This window comes from Gopherus flavomarginatus, chromosome 4, assembly GCF_025201925.1.
Source record: "Gopherus flavomarginatus isolate rGopFla2 chromosome 4, rGopFla2.mat.asm, whole genome shotgun sequence".
In the NCBI taxonomy this organism is placed as follows: domain Eukaryota; kingdom Metazoa; phylum Chordata; order Testudines; family Testudinidae; genus Gopherus; species Gopherus flavomarginatus.
Window position 1 is genome coordinate 122,287,096 of NC_066620.1, and position 15,894 is coordinate 122,302,989.

Sequence of the window (15,894 nt, forward strand, 5' to 3'; positions counted from 1 at the left end):
GGAGAAGGAAGCCACTAGCTCATGATAGTAATTGACAGGTTACTCTAAAAAAACATTTTTGCTGATTGTTTTCATGCCTTTGAATTAGTGGAGTATGTCTGGGCACTTCTATTGTTCTGATAATCTCTTTTCTTCATTCTTCACTAAGAAATATACCAGGGCTATATTTTTCATCTGTAGACTTCCTTTATACTTCTGTATTTTCTAGCTATAACACTTCATAGTAATTTATTTAATTTGCTCTCTTTAAGAGCCAGCAAAAGCTCCTGCAGTCAAACCAGCCACTATAAAAGTAGCAGCACCAGGTAAAGGATAAAGAATAACCTTCTCTCTCTATTTTCAGTGTATTTCACATATTTGTAAAGCTTGTTTATTGCATCGTAGCACCATCTACTGGATTATACAAAAGGTCACTGATGTAGTCTGTTTTATCTAAAAGATATTACTATATGCTGTTGCTGTGACACTATGTATGTGAATTCTCTAAAGAGAATAGGGTATTTTGCATAGGTCAGGTTCCCTGAGACACTAAGATCTAATGGCCTCTGATCAGGGCCGCCCAGAGGATTCCCGGGGCCTGAGGTCTTCGGCGGCAGTGGGCCCCCACTTTGGTGGTAATTCGGTGGCAGTGGGTCCTTCTGCTCCAGGACCCGCCGCCAAAGTGCCCCGAAGACCAGCGCTGAATTACTGATGAAGCAGGACCTGCCGCTGAAGTGCAGGCGGAAGGACTCCCCACCGGCGAAGACTGGGAGCGGAAGAAGGAAGGACCTCACTCCAGGGGCCCCAAAAAACTCTCATGGGGGCCCCTGCGGGGCCCGGTGCCTTTGGGGCAAATTGCCCCACTTGCCCCCTCCCCTCTGGGTGGCCCTGCCTTTGACACCTACTTCAGCAGTGCTCTCAAACTTGCAAGAATGTCTTGAGTTTCTCATGGTAGCTACAAAATTGCAAGGATGTATTTTTAGCCGTATTAGAGAAATGGGCGGAAGCCTAGAAGGTAGATCTGGACCAGAATATAGGATGTGAAAAGCCAAAGACCAGAGATATGTGAATTCAGGTTTGTGGAGCACTTCATCATAAAATAAAAGCTACTTGAAAAGCTACTTTGAACAATAGGCACAAAAAGCTGGGCTCCTAAATCCATGTTTAAGCACCTAAAAGAGTAGTCTAATTTTTAAAAAGCGCTCATCACCAACAATTGCCACAAACAGCAACAGGAGCTGCTGGGTGCTCAGAACTTTTTGAAAACCAATCCATTTATTTAGGTGCCCAAAGATGAAGTTAGGCACCCAGCTTTTAACTTGTTGGACAAAATTCATATCTGAATCCAGGCTGGAGGTTAAAAACCCACACATTTTGATTGATTAGATTTTATTTCGTGCCCATTTCAAAAGACTACACATGGCGCTTAGGGTTTCAGTTTAAATGATTAAAACCTAATAAAACTACCACCAAGTCAAGTATTTTTCCAGCGTTCACTTTTTTGAGTTACATTACAACAACAACAACAACAACAAAAACATGGGGATTTTCAAGTGAAAACTGCAAGAAGTATGAAAACCAAAATATTCATTTGAATTTTAACTACTTCACTTTAATTATCTCACCCCATTTGTGTTCCCTTTTCAAAATATTCTAATGAATGAGCTTAGTAACAGGAATGTCTGTGAAATTAGAACATTTAAGGTAAATATTTGATAAGAGGGAAAACTGATATGGTTTACTATTGAGAAATAAAACCAGCTGCTCAGTTCTGGTATATTCCTAGATCGCTAGTGCTCTTTTTGGTTTGCGTTGTGAACTAGCTTTCTGTGTTTCTCCTATATTTTTGCCTTACCCTACCCCACAAAGAAAATCCACTCTCTGAATATTAACTTGCATGATTAAAATTTGATTATTTTTACAGCTTGAATCTTGTGTTTTTAAACAGAAAAAGCAAAAAATGTTGTGAGGTAATTTTGAAGCCTAATAGAGCTCCTTAATAGGAAATTGATGGCACTTCTAGGTGACCAAGTTCAGTAAATATACAGTATTTGATTTTCAAAGCTAATATTCCAAATTTTTCCTGGTGTTCCTTGTACAAACTCTGTTTTGCTATTGGAATTTTGTCTGGCACAGTGTAGCATTTGGCTTCAAACAGGAAATGAGAACTAGTTTGATGGGTACATGCAAGTGTTGTTGCTGTGAAAGGAGAAGCAGTAGTACTTAAGGAAACCGGTTCTAAAGCAGCAATAAAATCCCAGTTCCAGCAATCTGTCTCTTGTGTATTTACATAGGCCTGGAGGATTAATATTTCTTCTGCACTGCAGAAAGGAATCTTACTAGAATTCATTTTTTCAATGAAAATTCACCCCGAAGGACAGGAAACCCTCTGCAAAACAGATAGACCTTTCAGGCTCCTGGATTATATGTTCTGAATAGTTACATCCCATTGATGCAGCATTTAAGTTCTCAAATATAAAGGGAAATGCAGCTGGATCAGACAGATTTGCAAGAATGGAGTTTTTACTAGTGCTTGACAGTCTTCTCAATTCAGAACAACTCCCAGAATGCAATACATATAGCAAACCTATGTAACCCTTCTGCCCCTCTGAGTTGGCAGCAACAAGGGCCGGGTTCAGTATCCAGGGGTTCCATTTCAATAACACAATGCCAAACCAGCTCGAGCCCCCACCCAGTGACCTGGGAAAATCTTACACACACCCCTAGGCGCCTCGAATAGGCAATACTTCCCCTCTCACAAGCACAGAGTCTCTGTGTAGCAGAAAAGGTTTAATAACATGAGTTAAACAACAAGCACTAAATTGGGAAAACACCTCAACTAGAGTTCCTAGATCAAACTGTGAGCAAAGACCCACCCCAAGAAATTGGGCTGTGTCCTTTTCCCTGGGCTCTTGAGTCCAGCAACCCCAAATCACCCACAGTCCCAAAAATCCCACAATCCAAAAGTCTCTGTCCTGGGTCAGTGCAGCCCCAAAGTTCGAGAGTCTATCTGCAGAGGTCCCTCCCCCCAGCCTGGGTAGAAAGGGGCACCTTACGTGGTCCAGGGCCAACTGCCTTGCCTCTCTGTGGGGTTCTGCTTCCGCCTTCTCCACGAACTGCTCCGCTTTACCAGCCACTCCGCTCTGCTCCTCCAGCCATCCTCACAAACTGCTCCACTCCGCTTCACCAGCCACTGTGCTCCATGAGCTGATCCAGCTGTCCCCGCAAACTGCTCAGCTCCGCTCGCTCCGTGGGCCGCTCCACCTGTCCCACAGCTACTCTGCTCTGCCAGCTGCTCTGCTCCACCAGCTGTCCCGTGATCCGCTCCAGCCATCCCCACAAACTGCTCCACTCCACTCTGCCAGCTGCTTTGTTCTGCCATATAACTTCAGGCTCCCCTACTAGTTAGCACAGTACTCAGTGCTCTCAGCTCAGTAATTCCAGCTCTTTAGTGATTTCAACTCTTAGTGATCTCAGCTCATAGTAGGGAAGCCCCAGTGCTAGTGCACCATTAGCCCAAAGTGAGTTCAGCTCAGTAGCCTGTATCTAGATTCTTAAGGGAATAAAAAATCAACTCTGACATTCCACAGTGGAGAGAGGAGTGGGTAGAACTGATGCTTCTGGCTCCACAAGGCACCTACACCACCAAGCACAAATACCTGTCCCCAGCCTCTCTCAATTCACTGGGTTTTGGAACCCATGTCCCTTGTCTAGCAAGTACCACCCAACTGAGGTTGAGTCAATTCTGTCACAATGCAGTCCCACAGCTCCCTATTCACACAATCAGGGTGACAAACTCCACTCCTCCCGCCCCAACAGCAAAGAAACTGGAGATCCCAGAGCTGTCAAAACAACCATCCCAGGCTGCCGTTGGGGTAGGTGTGCCTATGCAAATACACTCTCTGAAATTCCTTCCACCAGATGTCAGAGTAGAGCTCATCCTGACTCTGCTTACACCTACAAATACCATTAACCAAACTAGCCTCTATGTGGCATTTTAAATGAAATGCCCTCACGTCACAAATGATGCATATTCTGATGCTTGCTTTAAAAACTAGCAAATGTCCTGAACCAAAATCCAAGCTCCAATTCAATTCCCCTGAAATTGGGGAATTGGATCCAAATTATTCTGCTCAGTCCATCTCTTCAAGGACGTGACTGTTTTTAAAATAGTCTCCGAAGAAACTTTTTGCATATTACTCAGTAGCTTTTGTACTGTCATTTACCTGCTTAATGACTTTACTCTGTAAGCCCTGATCTTTCCCATCTCCCACTTTAACCCATGTAAATGGCGTTACTTATTAAAGAGAAAATGTTGAGCTCTGATTTCCTTTGAGTACTGTTTTGGGAACTCCTTCCAAGGCCCAAAGTTCCCTGATTACTTAGTGGGGACTCATCAGTTCAGGTCTTTCAAAGAATAAAATAAATAAAACTCAGAGCTGGTGCCTATTTCAGATGCTCAAATATATAAATAAAGTTGGTTTCTTTTAATCTTGCCATGGTTTCTGTTGGATAATTGTTCTAAAATGGTTTTTCATTTTTTCATGCATCGGTGATTCTTCCAGATTTTGGCCCAAAGCAGAAGGAAAAAATGATGAAATATGACAAAAAAGATTGTTCTTGAGGTAGTTACAGCCTGATGGGAGGCAGGAAATACTGGAAATCTGGTAAGAGGGCCTGTTGTGACCAGTTTTCCAGCTGAGTTCTGTAGACTCAGATCATTCCAATAAATCTCCAGAGTTATGAGCATTTATCAGACTTGAATGTTCACTCTCTTTAAAAATGGAATATTCTACCTCTTTGTGCATTTAGCATTTCCCAAGCTAGAGTGGATCTGAGAAACTTTCTTATAAACCTGATTTAAATCTTTTGATAGCACTGCATGTCAACAGAGTCAACACAGCACTAGGCCTTCTTTAATAAAACTGACACCCCTCCTTACAAATTTTGATATAACAAAAAAAGATGTACCCCTATAGAACATTATCTTCACTTAGGAAATATAAAATCAACACTTACAACATGTTCAAGAAAATTTAATTAGTTTTTTGCAAGAATTATTGAGATGTAAAATAGCCGAACATGTCTAGATTATAAAAGTGATTGTTGTCTAAACTGCCAAAGCTCAACTGTTGATTGATTATAGCTACATAATTATTTTATTTTTAGTTTCCAAGACAGCAGCAGCAGCTAAAACAGCAGAAGGTAAGAAAAGATATTTTTGCAAGTCATTTTCACCTGTAAATTTTTGCTTTCTAAGGGAAGAAATGTAGCAAATAAACAAAGTTTATGGGACTACAAAATATGCTTTGAAGGGAAAAATGTTCTTTAAATATCTGAGCACTAACAATTACGTTCTGCTATAGGAAACTATTAAGAGGTATGAGAAATGCTTAAAAGCACTGATAAAACATGATTACCATTAAATGTTAAAATCTATTTCTTTTTTAAATAACAGGAATAATGTAAGTGTATGTATGAGAGGTGCAAATATTTCAAGTGATTTTTCAGGTCAATCACCAGCAGGTGGCTCTATAGAGCCACTTGTTAAGACTGTATTCTTATTTTACCATTTCTTACCATAACACTTCCAAGATCTGTCTTTATTATTATTATACTCAGTCAATATTGCTACAGCTCTTGAGCAGGACCTTATCTTCTTCTTGTGTAGCTACAGCACCCTTGAAGCAGCACATGGAAGAAACTGTGCTTGCAAACATATTGGGGGGTGGAGTCAAGGCTCTGCCCAGTCCCAACCTAACTGCTCTTGGAAGGAGGAGTAGGTCTGGGAGGCTATGCAGAGGCTTAGGTCTCAATCCCCTTATGCCTCTGTGGGCAGGTGTATGGTGGGCCATGATCTGACTCTGAATAGGAAAGGAAAAATTAGTGTGTGATCTGTCTCATAATGTATACACACAAGGGGGCAGAATTAAGGTTGCAAAGGCAATTTTTTTTTCTTCTTCCAACTTTTGAATGCTTCACTTTAGAACCTTAAAATCTTTAAACATAGGGTTTTTTAATAACATGTAAAATGATTTTTCTCAGAGCAATTTAGTTTGCTAATGTGGCATACAATTCTTATTCTTCTAACTTATGATAGACTTCTTTAAAAAAATAGAATTCAAGACATTTAATCACTTTTGCTAGGATTCTGAAACATTCACCCACTTACCATGTTATGGCTTATTCTGAAGCAAGGTATCACCATATTAATGCATACTTTAAAATATATTTCAACAAAATTCATTTTTAAAATTAATTTTCAATAATTCCTATTGCTCTATTTCAGATTGTGAAGGTGTGTATACTCAAACAGAATCTAACCCCTTTATAAATATCACTGTCCTAGTCTAGCATTTGACATAACTATTCAATACATTGGAAGTATTGTTGTGTTACTAACACTGGACTATGACATTCCTTCAAGAACAAGGCAGGGGGAGCAAGCTAACTGTTAAAACAGAGAAGTCAGGCATTTATCTTTGCTAGCTACAGTGATGAGAGGAGGACTATATCTAAGCTAAATGATAGTTAATTGGGAGTTTGATTTAAATGACTTTTAAAAATATCTGCTTTTTATGTGAGAGGCTTTTTAAGGGGCTTGCCTAATAGCTGACAAACTATAAAAGCACTGCAAATATTCACAATTAATTGTTGATTTGTAATGTTTTGGGGGCCAGTTCAGCAAAACACTTAGGGACATGTTTAAGTGCATCCCTCTCCAGCAAAGCCTTTAATCATGTGTTAAGTATTTTGCTGGGGGTTGTCAGGGAGGGGTAGTACCTCTGATGGGGGAGCAGTCATACTCCTAGGAGTAGTTCATCCACTTTGGTCCCCACTTGACACCCACCTGCGGCTCCAAGTAGCTGTCAGTGGCCACACTCCAGAAACTGTCTCGACTGGAGGGCTAAACCAGGTGAGGGTAGCCGATGAGTCTGAGACCCTCAGTGAGTTAGGGCCTGTCTACCCATTGCATGCGAAGGCTGGATCCGGCTGACTGAGGAAACCTGTTCAACGGTCAAGAAGGCGGTGACAGCAAGCGTTGTGGAATGCTTAAGAGCATGACAAGACACGTAGGCATCCTGGTCATCCACTGCACCCTGTCCTATCTCCAGCTGTCTCAACTCTTGTCCTGCCACTGGATACAAGGAGGAACTGGGATGAGAGAGTGAGGTTGACATCGCGCAACTCTCCCTCACTTTAATCCAATTCACGCGCAAGTCTCGACATCACATCATATGAAGTCCTGTGACGATGGGCGAGCGACGAAGCAGCAGGTGTGGATACACTGGGAGCTGTAGCCACGGACCTGCACACAGGCGGCTCAGGTATAATGGTCGTTCCTCACTGACTGAAGCAGCAGTGGAGCTCGGCATCTTCCTGAGCGACTGAGCAGCCCTATTCAGGATTGCACTGCTCACCTCCGTAGAATGAGGAGGGGGCTAGAAAAGGTGCCCTAAACATTGCCTGCTTCACCTTACCCTGGCCAGCATACCATGGCTGGCGGGGATCCCACGAAAGTGGTCGAACAAAAACAAAACTTAGAGTGACACCGATCACTATTGGCACATGGAATGTGCGCACGCTACTGGACAACATCACGGCAGACAGACTGGAGAGAAGAACAGCACTTGTCGCCAAAAATCTCGCACGCTACAACATTGACATTGCAGCCCTTAGCGAAACTCGCTTTGCTAATGAAGGACGGCTGTCTGAGTCAGGCGGAGGCTATACATTCTTCTGGAGTGGCCGCAGCAGTGATGAGCGTCGCGAATCTGGAGTTGGCTTCACCATCAAGAATCATCTTGTTCGGAAACTTGCCAGTCCCCCCAAAGGTGCGAATGACCGACTCATGACAATGCAGCTTCTGCTTCAAAAAAGAAAACAAGTTACTTTGATTAGTGCATACGCTCCCACAATGACCAACACAGAGGATGTGAAGGATAAATTCTGTGAAGAACTAGATGCTCTGCTGTCATCAGTGCACCACACAGACGAGCTGATCCTGCTTGGTGATTTTAATGCAAGAGTCAGATGCGATGCTGCAGCCTGGGAAGGAGTCATCAGGAAAAATGGAGTGGGAAAGTGTAACAGCAATGGCCTGTTACTGCTGAAAACTTGTGCAACTCATGACCTTCTGATCACCAATATGGTCTTCCGCCTCCCTACGCATAACAGGACTTCATGGATGCATCCCTGTTCCAAGCACTGGCATCTGATCGACTATGTCATCATTAGGAGAAGGGACAGACAAGATGTCAGGGTTACAAAAGCTATGTGCGGCGCTGACTGTTGGACGGATCATAGGCTCATAGTATCCAAAATGAAGCTCCGTATCATGCCGAAGAGATGACCACAAGGCTGTAAGGCTCTCAAAAGGATCAACGTGTCGAAGCTGAAGAACAGCCACATCACTGAAAATCTAGCTGAAGACCTAGAGAATGAGTTTGATGATCTTCATATTGAGGATGATGCTGAGAAAGACTGGGAGTGATTCCGCAACACTGTCCATACAGCTGCATCGAAGGTGTTGGGGCCCTCCACATGCAGGCGGCAAGACTGGTTTGACGAAAATGATGCAGAAATCCAGGCCTTGCTGAGAAGCACCACCTGCATCGTGCATATCAACACGATCCATTCTCAGCGGCAAAGAAGACCGCCTTTATCAACGCTTGCAGGACAGTACAGAACCGACTGCGCAAAATGAGAGACTTGTGGCTGAGCACCAAAGCAGATGAAATACAGGCGTATGCAGATAGGAACGACTATAAGCAGTTTTATGAAGCCCTCAACACACTCTATGGTCCACAGTCTTCTGGGAGCTTTCCCCTCCTGAACTCTGATGGCACTGTGCTTCTTACAGAGAAGACGCAGATTCTCCAGAGATGGGCTGAACATTTTGAAGCAGTTCTCATCTGCCCCTCAGTCATCAATGATGAGGCCATTGACAAGATGCCTCAGGTTGCAGTCAATGACTCCATGGATGCTTCACCAGAAGAGGACCAAGTGAAGAAAGCCATCAACCAGCTGTCAAGTGGCAAAGCCCCAGGGTCAGATGCCATACCAGCAGAGGTGTACAAAGTCGGTGGACCCGTGCTGCTACGGAAACTCACTGAGCTGTTTCAGTCCTTCTGGAAGCAGGGATCCATTCCACAGGAATTTAGAGACGTGTCCATCGTGCACCTCTATAAGAGGAAGGGCAATCTCCAAGTATACGACAATCATGGTGGAATCTCTCTGCTCTCTACAGTGAGGAAAGTTCTTGCACGGGTTCTGTTGAACCAGTTGATCACTCACCTGGAGCAGGGTTACTGCCAGAATCACAGTGCGGCTTTCACAAGGGACGTGGGACTATTGACATGATCTTCGCTGCACGTCAGCTACAGGAGAGATGTCGAGAACAGAATCATGAACTCTACACAACTTTTGTGGACCTCACAAAAGCGTTCAACTCTGTCAGTCGCCAGGGCCTGTAGAGGATCATGTTGAAATTCGGCTGTCCAGACAGATTCATACGAATGGTACGTCAATTTCATCACAGTATAATGGCTTGTGTCCTGGATGACGGTGAAACATCTGAGGCCTTCCCAGTCACCAATGGTGTCAAGCAAGGGTGTGTTTTAGCACCCACTTTGTTCAGCATGATATTCTCTGCCACTCTGACTGATGCCTTTGAGCACTGCACTGAAGGAGTAGGCCTGAAGTACAGAACTGACAGGAAACTATTCAATCTGAGGCGACTGCATGCCATCACCAAGGTGAAGGAAACTGTACTTTGAGACTTTCTCTTTGCCGATGATTGTGCTCTGAATGCTAGTACAGAGCCAGAAATGCAAGCCGTTATGGACAAATTTTCATCTGCATGCAACAACTTCGGTCTCACCATTAACATCAAGAACACTGAGGTCATGCACCAGCCAGCCAGCTCCCCACGCTTCGTACTCAGAACCGTCCATCACTTTAAATGGACAGAGACTTCAGGCAGTGGACCACTTCATGTACCTGGGCAGTGTCAATCGATGATGAAGTAAACTGCCGAATTGCTAAAGGCAGCTCTGCATTTGGCCAATTGCACTCTAACGTCTGGGAACGTCGAGGGATCAGTCTACCAACAAAGCTGAAGGTCTACCGAGCAGTGGTGCTTCCAACTTTCTGTAAGCCTGCGAGACGTGGACTGTCTATCGGAGTCATGCACGAAGGCTCAATCACTTCCACATTTCCTGTCTGCAAAAGCTTCTAAAAATCAGATGGCAGGACAAGGTGCCTGATGCTGAAGTCCTTACCAGAGCCAGTCTGCTGTCAGTTCACACACTGCTGATGGGAGCCCAGACCAGATGGGCCGGACATGTCGTGAGAATGTCAGACGAGCGCATTCCTAAACAGCTCTTGTACGGAGAACTCACCCAGGGAAAGCACTCCCATGGAGGACAAAAGGAGTGGTTCAAGGACATACTGAAGACCTCTCTGAAGTCCCTCGAGATCAACACCACCACATGGGAAACCCTTGCACTGAACCGTCCAGCATGGCGCAGCCTCATTCACACAGGCAGTAATATCTCTGAGGCTAGGCGTACTGCTGAGGCTGAAAGAAAGCGTGAGTTACGCAAGTCCAGGGCTGCCCGCACATCATCAACAGTGCCACCACATGTCTGCCCGACGTGTGACAGGACGTTCCACGCCCGAATCGGACTGATCAGTCATCTTCGGACACACAGAGGCCGGTCATTGAATGAATGAGTTGTTGAGGTCTTCATCGACAACGATGGACGAACATCATCATCATCATCACATCAAGTATTTTGCTGAATTGGGGCCATAAGGCATACCTACTGTGTGACTGACTTCTCAGGCAGTGCATCTGCTGTTAATGCTACCTGTGCTGAGCTTGTATTAAATTGAATAAGCAGTCTGCGGAGGAATAAATGGGTCCAATCCTGCACTGTTAAGATCACTAGCAAAATTTCACTTGACTTAAATGGGAGCAGGAGCAGAAACAGGGTCAAAAGTGGAAGGGATGCAGTAGATTTTTCTATAAGAAATTAGAGAATGCACATGGTGAATTTATTATGCTGTCTAGTAGCTGATAGATTTTTTGAGCCAGTTTGTAGCAAATCTTTTGTACATGTGTGTGTTTCACTTGCTTTGTGACATTATTTAAACTTTAATTTCATCAGTTCATCATACCTCAGTGCTCTTTTAATGTCAAATCTCTTACTTTTATATATTAAGAGTTTAACTTTTGGTTTTAAAGCTGAGCCCAATGACATATGTACCAAACAAGTTCTTTGCAATATACTGTGCAAAATCTATCATTTTCTCTTTCAAGGTGCCCACAAATAATGCACAGCATTTTGCTCTTACATAACAGTTCCTGCATAATCTTTGAATGCCCAAGTTGAGAACTGTAAACATTCAGAAATAGCTGCTGCTGGCATGCTCTATTTTGTTGCACATACTAGAATGCTTCCAGCATTTTTTGACTGTCAGAGCTGCCACTTCTCCTGATGCTTTTTGTTGGTGTCCTTCATGTCTTTGCCCTTGCTGAGAAATTCTGTAGGAGTCGTGTGCCCTGCTATGCAGCTACAGAACCCTGTCTGCGTATTTAACCATTAGGCGATCATGTACATGCCCTTTGAATCTAGTGGTCTGGAGCCAAGGAACCAAAGTATTAAAAAACTAGAACTAATCAGGAATTTTCCAACAAAACCTCTTTTGAAACCTGTTCATGAGAGAGGGTGGAACAGGTTATCTAGGAGGGTTGTGGAATCATCATAATTATTTTAAAGATTAGACAAACAACTATCAAGGATGGTCCTGACCCTGTGCAGAGGGATGGACTAGATGACCTCTTCCAGTCCAACTTTTCTATGATTTAATAACTCTCCAAATTCTGTTTTGTTTTTTTAATTAAAGGTTGAAATTGAAACATAATGTTTTGAAATCATCACAATCTGAAAATAAAAATTGGATGATTGGTCCTCAAATTTTTAAGATTTTGATTTTTCATCTTGAATCAGATTGGAGAAAACAAAAATATCTTGAAAATTCTCATGGGACAGGAAAATCATTTCCCATGCAGCTCTGATAACAGTCTCTAACTCTTACTATTCCTCATTCCTTCTCTTTCTGCTGGCCTGAGTGGTAAGCCCTCCTCTGTGAGGGTTTAATGCTAGGTTTCTTGTTACATTTGTGAATTTTCAAATGTATTTCTTTTTGAAGCAGCTTTAATCATTAGTTTTTACCATTAATTGTTTTTCCTGTAGAATTGATAGTTAATCTGCTCATCGTGTCTTCACATGGCAGATGATGTGCAGAAAGCAGGATTTAAGAGGGACTTCCTCTTCCCACAGAAATCTCTATATCAGACTAGTGTTTAAAGTGCCTGGGGTAAAGGTCACGGCTCACGTGTCAAAGAGGTGTGCTGCTTGTGCAGCGTTTACACCATGACCTGAAAGATTCTGTAGAATCTAAGCCTTCCTTGTAATAAATCCTATACGATAGGTTTTATAAGCCACATGGACCTAAGCAAAGCTGTCTCCCAGAAGACATTGTGGGTTCAAAACAGGTGGATACAACGCTGGAAAATTTTTCAAAATTCAGTAAATTGTCTCCAAGCCCATCAAGGCAGCAATAGAAATGATTGCATCTGAAGAGTTCTAAGTCAGGGCCTCAAAGGGCTGGAAATACACCATAGATCCCTCTGCAGCACCTCCTAAAAAGAAAATGAAGAGGTTGCAAATGCGCCTCAAGTGCCTGTTATGACATGGATTTTGCAGCATCCCAGTCTTTGGCAAATGGACACTTTTCCGTATGAAATTCTGTCTTAGAGTTGACATAGAGCTATATGGGAAGAATCAGAAGGCATAGGTACTTGGCCTGCCATTTGAGGTAACTGACCTTGTCCACTCAAGAATTGATGAGACCTCAGAGAAGTTGAAGGTGCCCAGATCACCACTTCTTCTCTAGGTTTAAGCCATCCTTTTTTTTTTTTTAGCAGAAGCATTTATGCTTTTGATATCAGATGGGTCAGTATTAGCTTGTTTCTTGGGGCAGTGCGGGCTGGTGGTGGTAGTGGGGGATGGGGGTCAGGAAGGTTCCATTTCATTAAGGGATTCAAATCCAGTCATCCTGAGAAACCTTACAGAGATGATCAGGGCAGCAGCTTTGAGCAGGGGGTTGGACTAGATGACCTCCTGAGGTCTCTTCCAACCCTAATATTCTATGATTCTATGATGTAGACAAGATCAGCTGTGTGGCCATCATTTCCTGCAGGCCAGGTAAAGCAGGAGTTTTGTAAGCTTGCCAAAGGACCTTGAAACAGTTTTGTTAGCATCTGTATTCCTCTGAAGAATCTGTGCTGCAATTATTTCAGGCATGGCAGGAAATGCTCTTCAAATTAATGAATCCTGGAGATTGCCAATCATAGGCACATATTTCCAGTCTGAGGATATGCTGAAACCCAATCTTCCTTCTCCATCTCTTTTCAGTGATCATTCTGAAGAGAAACAGCTACGAATGAAAGTCAGCTTTCATTTACAAACAGGAAGCTATAAAGTTGGTGCCAAAACCTTAGTAGGGGAGGAGGTGTTTTCCCACCCTGAATTTCTTATTTCAGAAAACAAAGGAATCACCAACCTATATTCATGATCTTTAGAAACTGAAGAAATATGGGGTAACAAATTCTTGTAATGAACCTCTTTATAACTTGAACAAGCCAATAGGAAAATTGCAGGCAAACAAACAAAAAGATACAACACTATTAGCTTCCCAAACTGAGGATTTGCACTGTTCAACATACTGCACAGGATTTGGCAGTTCTGTGTTTTAATGAATGTAGAATAGGATTTATTATAATCCTTGTATCTGAAATTGAGGATTCTAGTACAGAAATCTGTTTCCCTTAACTGTAATGAATATAACCTAATGACATTGATTATACTATAGTTTATATTATAGAACAGTGAACACAGTGGAGACGATAGGCAATTTTAATGGAAGTTCAACTTTCTCACTGGTTTCACATGAATTTCACTTACTCACACTACTGCTTTAAGATTAGAATACTTTATCTGAATTAATTGAAAGGCATATATGTCATGAAGAGAGACAGAGAATCAAAATGGAAACGTGACTGTTCCAATGATAGCAAGTGAGAGAAGGTCACAGTTTGAGAATTACCTTGCTGCTGGTGAAGATCTAAGGTATTCTGCAGCAATATGCCAGCTTCAATGCTTTTCAGCACCACTTGCAGTTTAAGGAATTGAGCGGCTTAAAAAATAACCTCAGAGATTCTCTTCTGTCTCCCATCTCCTCAGTGATCGCATCACTATCAGCAAAATAAAAATTGCATTTGGGTGGTTTCATTAACAATTAATAAATATTTTACTGGTTTTCACAAAGGCAAAAAATGTTTTTGTGAAAACTTCAGAGTGGGTAGCATATGGTGAAATTTCAAACTTGAAAAAAATCTCAATTGCACATATGATAGAATATTTATTTGTCCTCAGCCACAGGCTGTGCCCTGGATAAAGATATTTTTGGCCTGGCTGATAAATTAATAAATTCTTATGAATACTTGCACAGCTCTTACTGTTAAAAGTCTTACAGAGGCTATGGCAAGTGTCTAACATGTATATTGTACAATAGGACAAAATCCTCTGTTGTGTCAGATTGACTATTAATTAATAGAAGAAAATTCTTCTAAATTAGTACAAGTGGCCTGAGCCATAAAGGCAAGATCCAGATCTGAATTTTCTCAAAGCTTGTGGTTGTTGGAATCTAAGGTTTGGGTGTGCCCCAGTATAATAGCAGAGTAGAAGTAAGTCAGTCATAAATTCAGATTCTGATCCAAACTTCCTAACTAATTCTGTTAATTATTGAATAAAAACTTGAAAGTTGCAGCTATTTGTAAATTGGATTTCATATTTTCTGGAAGAATCTTGTTGAATTTGCTTAATGAAAATGAAATTTTAGGTCACACAAAAGTGCTTAAAGTGAAAGTTGGTAGTGTCACACAAATTCTGTCCCTGTTTCCTTTGTTTAAGGGTTGGGAGACTGTGGAAAAACATGGAGCAGTCAGATGCCCCTGGAGTCAAAGAAACCATCGTTAGATATCCTTCAGTTTCAGAGAAGCAAGCATAAGCGGGGAAAATAGGTTTACAAAATGTGTTTATATATAATATATATAAATGGAGGAGCACTTATGCTATATAAAACATAAATGTGCTGCAATGTTGCATATGTTACTGAGATGACTGGTTAAATCAGTCAAAGTAACTGTCTTCCAGTCTCCATTCTTCCTTTTTCCTTCCTCCCCTCCAGCCCCATATGCAAGCAGCATTAACTCATCCCTTTTCTTAATTATTATGAATTTTAGCCAATGATAAAAGGGAATTTACCATTTCAATTAGCTATTTCCATCTCTTTCCCCTCTCCCTGGCTGGCTATGCCCCACTGCCTTGAATCTTTGCGGAATGGCTATAAGTGGTTCTGAGGAGGAGATTGTCGGAATGGTGTTCTGGGAGAATCTCAGTGTGGAAAAGGTTGGGAACCACCGAGGTCTTAGATTGTCAGATGATCCAGACTAAGTCTAAACATGTTTGCTCTTTAACTGCTATTAACATTTCCTTTCATCACCTAACAATATGACTGCGGAACTATCTTTTAGCTATTTGGTATTAGCATTAGCTAACTCCATTAGCTCAGGAGTGTCTGATCACTGCACAAAAAATACGTTTCAGGAGGAGTGTATGTAACAGCATTACCAAAAGTAGAGCCAAAATATTTTTCTTTTTTAATTTTTAGAATCACCCAAGAAGGAAAAGCTGGTGGAAACTGGTAAATAGCTCCCATTTTTTAGTTTTATTTTTCATCTGAGCTACTGAATGTTTTAGTGACAACTCCCACATTGTAATA

At 42.1% G+C, this 15,894-nt stretch overlaps 1 protein-coding gene across 1 annotated transcript in view; it reads left to right on the forward strand.

The window, feature by feature from the left end:
• The window catches only part of LOC127050079 (triadin-like), a 156,932-nt gene that overhangs the window by 29,276 nt on the left and 111,762 nt on the right, over positions 1-15,894 (forward strand). The window contains exons 5-7 of the mRNA XM_050951612.1: positions 252-305; positions 5,149-5,184; positions 15,784-15,816. Of these exons, the coding sequence (XP_050807569.1) occupies positions 252-305; positions 5,149-5,184; positions 15,784-15,816 (123 nt within the window). The remainder of the gene's footprint in view (positions 1-251; positions 306-5,148; positions 5,185-15,783; positions 15,817-15,894) is intronic.